General features: G+C 31.9%; 1 protein-coding gene across 1 annotated transcript; it reads left to right on the plus strand.

Annotated features, from left to right (window-relative positions):
- The first annotated feature begins 2,082 nt into the window (after positions 1-2,082).
- LOC106336332 (UDP-glycosyltransferase 90A1) lies at positions 2,083-5,768 on the plus strand. The gene is made up of 3 exons (XM_013775136.1): positions 2,083-3,030; positions 4,992-5,327; positions 5,496-5,768. The coding sequence occupies exons 1-3, from the start codon at positions 2,116-2,118 to the stop codon at positions 5,667-5,669; spliced, it is 1,425 nt and encodes a 474-aa protein (XP_013630590.1). The 5' UTR covers positions 2,083-2,115; the 3' UTR covers positions 5,670-5,768.
- The last annotated feature ends 334 nt before the right edge of the window (positions 5,769-6,102 follow it).

Below are 6,102 nucleotides of genomic sequence, written 5' to 3' on the forward strand. Positions count from 1 at the left end.
TGTAGTGTGTAAATGCAGTTACTTCTCGATTGGTGAATATCACAAGTAAGCTCCTTCCTCGTGTCGTTGTTAATTATTTGATCTGAGTTCGCCATATATAGATATATCCCCAATGCAATGTTAAGTTATTAAAAACGTTTCTTTGAAAAGAATTGGTGATTACACGACATAATATTGAAATCAGCGATGTGAGCATCAAATCTTCAAAGACTTGAGCTAAAAAGCTACGAGTGCTAACACCCTAATCTTTCTATCACTTCGTGGAATTGCTTTTGAATGAACAACACATCCTAAGTTTCAAAAATAAAAAGACATATCCTCTACAGTATGAGTATCCAACGTGAGTTTTAACAGTAGCCAACATGAACCCTGACGGTAATATTTTCACCTCTATGTCTATGTCAATTGCATCATATGACCCCCTTTTTTTAGCAACTGCATCATATGACCTAAACATTGGTTTCTAGAAGAGTTCTAGAGAATCTATAGACTTTGCTCAACAATCGAAGAAATCTCCATCACATCTCAAATTATTTCTAAGCCATATTCAAAAAAAATATTAACAATATATTTAAAATGATGATTTAATTTTAAAAATTATTAGTGCTATTAATATCTGTATTTTTTTTGAAATGACAGATCATAAATTTAGAAATTTAATTAAAAATTTAAAGTTTTATACTCTAATTTATACATTTATTTTTAAAAATTTGAAAACTTTAGAATCATAACTCTATTTGACCGCTTCTTCACTTGCACTGTTGCACATATTAAAAACGTTTATGTCTTAATGTATTAAGTAAAGCATGAGAGAGACCGTATTGTCGTTTTGATGCGTCATGGAAAGGAGATGATGCTCGTTATGGTGATGGACTCGTGATAGAGAATGAGGATGGGACTACAACTTTCGGTTCATTTGCTAGTAACCGATCGCTGTCCCCCCTACAAGCAGAGTTCGGTACTCTGCTGTGGGCCATGAAATCCTCGCTAATTCTCGGTCACGAATCGATGGCCTTTGAATCAGATTGCCTGCAACTAGTTAGACTCATTGAAGAAAAAGAAGAATGGCCAAGTCTTATGGCTGAGTTTGATGAATTCCTTACTCTTTGTTCAAAGTTTTTGTTATGCTCCTTTTCTTTTGTCTCATGTTTAAAGAACGTCCGATCGAGCTGATCGCCTTGCGAAAGGTGCTCGGTTTTGAAGTTTTTGCTTTTCCCATGTAAACTCTGAGGTGCCAACTTGGCTGGTGCTAGACACCACTCGTCTTAATAAAAGTATGTAGCTTTAGATGCAAAAAAAAAAGAAAAAAAAGTAAAGCATGAGAGATATCAAAAGAAGAAAAAGTATCAGATATCGGTAAGATAAGACTTATATTAAATTCCCAGAATTTGCATCTATTCCCAACCCTATCTTTTGATCTCTAGATTTAATGGAACCATTTTTGACATTTTTGTTTATGTCCACAGTCCTAAAAATCAATCTCAGTGTTACACCAAAGATCAACTTTACACACATATACTAAATAAAGTGTACTATGAACTTTAAAATTATTTAAGCAATTGGTCCTGATATTTTTAGGATTTGATATATTCAGGGGTAAATGATCAATATTATTTTTGATCAATTTAAAAACTGAATGATCTATATATATTAACCATTTAAATTTTGGAAGCGAAGGAAAAGTTTCATGTCGGCATACGATCGATCAATTGTGAACAACGAAACATAGTTCTTCTTAATGAAACTCACCATGTAAATATGGAAAAAATCTAACAAATCTGAAACTGAAATTAGTTAGTTGAACTTCGTATAATTTGCTTAGAATTTGATATTTTGTGTAACATTTTCTATAAGTGTGACGATATATTTTGTACACACATTATTAGGCCTGGGCAGAAGCAATATCTGGGTATAGAATATGCAGAGCTGTGTCACATTTCGCATGTGCATATGCATTTTTTGCTTTAATATGTACATAGATAAGTTATTATCAATGCAATCTATATTACATTATTAAACAATATCAGTAACTAATAATTTATTCAAAAGCATGCGAACGCAACGTCCTATATAAAAGCATGCGAACACAACGTCAGAAACATAAGAGATAACAAAATGGCAGTGTCATCACATCATGTGGTTCTCTTTCCTTACATGGCCAAGGGCCACACAATCCCTCTCCTCCAGTTCGCCCGTCTCCTCCTCCGTCACCGCCGCAAACAATCAACCATCTCCGTCATCACCGTCACCGTCTTCACCACTCCTAAGAACCAACCTTTTGTCTCCGACTTCCTCTCCGACACGCCGGAGATCAATGTCTTCTCTCTCCCTTTCCCGGAAAATATCTCCGGCATCCCTTCCGGCGTCGAGAACACCGAAAAGCTCCCGTCCATGTCACTTTTTGTACCCTTCACGCGCGCCACAAAGCTTCTCCAACCTTTCTTCGAAGAATCACTAAAGAATCTTCCAGAAGTTTCCTTCATGGTCTCAGATGGATTCCTCTGGTGGACATCGGAATCTGCAGCTAAGTTCAAGATTCCAAGATTGGTCTTCTACGGCATGAACTCTTATGCCTCTGCCGTCTCCATCTCTGCGTTCAAACATAAACTCTTCACCGAATCACCGGACACTGAATCTGATACAGAACCGATCACTGTACCGGACTTTCCATGGATACGGGTCAAGAAGTGCGAGCTCAACCTTGATAACCAATCTGGTCCAGCGGCCGAACTATTCATGGACCAAATCATGTCGATAACTACAAGCCATGGGTTTCTAGTAAATAGCTTCTACGAGCTTGAGAAAACATTCGTTGATTACAACAACTCCGAAACACCAAAGTCATGGTGTATTGGGCCATTGTGTTTGACTGATTCCCCTAAACCGGAGGGTGCTAAACCGGATTGGATTCATTGGTTGGACAAGAAAGGAGAGGAAGGACGTCCAGTCTTGTACGTGGCGTTTGGAACACAGGCAGAGATATCAAACAAGCAACTCAAGGAACTAGCATTAGGCTTAGAAGATTCCAAGGTACGTACACATAACTATAGACCACGATGCAATCCAAATACTATAGTTATACAAATATATGTATATTCATTTGTAGAAAGCTTTAGATTAAACTGTTCAAAGAAGCCTTTGATAAAGGTGGGCAAAATATCTGTAGAATTTTATCCGATTAGTTATTCGTTTCAATTCGACCAGAAAAATTCGGATATCTGTAATTTTACGAATCAAAACAAATGCTTGCAAATAAAAAATGCTAACTTTTAAAAACGGATATCCGTTTTGATCTATTATATACATATATACATGTATACAAAATTGTATATAAAGATTATATAATTTATGTATCTCTATATAAGTTTTATAATATTTTTATTCACTAAAATAATTATTTAGTTATGAAATCTTTAAAAGTATGTAGTTTCTCAAAAAATTATAATGAAATATCATTATAAATTATTAATTTTTCATTTTTTGTTTTAATTTCCGGATATGTGAAACATCGAATATTCAAAATAATTACTCAAAATAATTACGGATCGAATCGTGATTATTTGTGCGGAGCGAAAACACCAATATCTTTAAAATTCTTATCCGCTTCATATCTATACGTAGCTTTGGACACACATATATATTAGGCGTTAATACTTTGAGCAGACGTAAGACTTTTGTCAACTGAATTCCATGACTTTAACTTAGTGTGACTACAAGTTGGCCTTAAGTTTATAAAACAAATCTCGATTGATACAAAAGCGTCTTATTTATGAGCTATTTTGTTGTAGTAGGTAGTTTTTTTTTGTGGATCAATAGATGACGTGAAACATATAATCTACAAAAAATAATTGATGATATACAATGTCAGACAAAGTACAAGTTTGAATATTAAAGCACTGAAGTGGGGACTTGTAGGCTTTGCGTCGACCTAATTCCACAACTTTTTAAAAAGATCAATAACATGCATTATGCGAATTTGTTATGCATGGTAACTAGGTGTTTTCGTGCGTCATATTCAGTTAAAAAAATTAAAATATTTTTTAACAGATAAATATAAATTATATTTTAAAATATAATTTTATTAATATTGTAAATTTTCTTCTTCGTATCAATATTTTAATATAAATTTGATTTAATTAAACATAAAAAATTATATTTAAGAATATGCATGTATATATTTGAAATTATAATCTTAAATAGATTTTTCTATCTATTTATTTTAATTAAATATATTAAATAAATTTGTAAAAGTTGCATAATTACAAAAAATTAAAATTAAACAATATTTATAAAATTTGTAGATATATAAGAAAATAATGATTTTACGATTAAATTTTTATAATTTTCTAAAAAAAATTGTATACGTTTTTCAAAATTTTAGTAATAAAATTGTATAATTTATAAATATATAATTAAATTATATTTCGAAATTTATAATGCCATATTTGAATATATTTATTTTAATGATGATTTATGAGTTATTCCCATATTCTAAAAAAAATTCCAAAAATATAAATTGACATTAAATATAATATATGAGTTATTACCTTATTTTAAAAAATTTACCAAAAATATAAATTAACATTAAATGCAATTGTCCATGTCATATTAAGCCATAAGACTTGTCATCAATTTCAGTAGACATGTCATCAATTTCAGTAGCCATGTCATATTTGTGTTTGTGAAATTGATTGTAGAAAAGACATGTGGCAAAATCACTTCGCAAATATAGTCTAGGAGATGTCATATTTGTTTTGTGAAATTGATTGTAGAAATGACACGTGGCAAAATCACTTCGCAAATATAGTCTAGGGGATGTGTATCGATATTAATACAAGCCACTAAACTATATATATATATATATCACATTTTATTTTTGTTTAGATAGTGATTATTCAAGTTAGGTGCTAACTGTACATTATGGTTACATATGATCCTATATGTTAAATTATTAATTTAATGTTATATTTCATGGTGTATGATTTATCAAGGTAAATTTTTTATGGGTCACAAGAAAAGACGTGGAAGAGATTATTGGAGAAGGATTCAAAGATAGAATAAGAGAAACTGGGATGATAGTGAGAGATTGGGTGGACCAGTGGGAGATATTGTCACATGAAAGTGTGAAAGGTTTTTTGAGTCATTGTGGATGGAACTCAGCACTAGAGAGTATATGCGTTGGGGTCCCATTGTTGGCTTGGCCGATGATGGCTGAGCAACCACTGAATGCGAAGATGGTAGTGGAAGAGATAAAGGTTGGTGTAAGAGTTGAAACCCAATGTGGGGTTGTGCAAGAACTCGTGACAAGAGAGGAACTAAGTCGAAAGGTATCTATAAGATGATGATTACATAAATGCTTATTTTGATTTTATTTTATTCATAGACCTAACAAATTACAACATAAATTATTAATCATTAATCACGTTTTGTCTTTTAGACAATTATATATATATATATATATCTTATGTTTTTATATAACTATTTTTATTTTACAGGTTCAAGAACTAATGGAAGGAGAAACGGGGAAAACAGCAGGAAAGAATGTAAAAGAATACTCAAAAATGGCAAAAGCAGCGTTGATCCAAGAGACTGGTTCATCTTGGAAGAATTTAGATTTGCTTTTTGAAAAGTTATGTAAGAGTGGAGAGACAAAAGAGGCTAATAACTAGTAAGTATATGAAGACTGAGGACTGGTTAACTACTTAACCAGGCTTAGACCGGTTGGTATAATCAAATCAATATATCCAATATATGTATAAGTTTTGTTTTGGGTTACTTGAAAATTCAATCAGTATCAACTAAACCGGTGGAGAAAACAATTAACCCTAAACTTAGCAATAGTTAAATTTTCATTTGATTCATGATCATACAAAAATAGAAAAAACTAAGAAATATCATCTATATATTAATCCTGAAGCATTACAACATGTTTTCGTAGTCAAATGTCGTCATTAAGATTATTATTATAACCTTTAGAAAAATAAGTTGATCCATATGAATATATATTATATTTTTTTATTAAATTAACTATCAAATTATTTATTGTTTATTGGTTGTTCTGTCCCGGTCTGGATTCCTAGACTACCCCTAATTTGAATGATA

Source organism: Brassica oleracea, chromosome C3 (genome assembly GCF_000695525.1).
Source record: "Brassica oleracea var. oleracea cultivar TO1000 chromosome C3, BOL, whole genome shotgun sequence".
In the NCBI taxonomy this organism is placed as follows: Eukaryota; Viridiplantae; Streptophyta; class Magnoliopsida; order Brassicales; family Brassicaceae; genus Brassica; species Brassica oleracea.

Excerpts from the sequence above, each read along its gene's own strand:
- LOC106336332 (XM_013775136.1), top strand. The coding sequence starts at position 2,116 with ATGGCAGTGTCATCACATCATGTGGTTCTCTTTCCTTACATGGCCAAG. Across the intron at positions 3,031-4,991 it reads TAGGCTTAGAAGATTCCAAG|GTAAATTTTTTATGGGTCAC; the intron begins GTACGTACACAT and ends TGATTTATCAAG. Across the intron at positions 5,328-5,495 it reads GAGAGGAACTAAGTCGAAAG|GTTCAAGAACTAATGGAAGG; the intron begins GTATCTATAAGA and ends TTTATTTTACAG.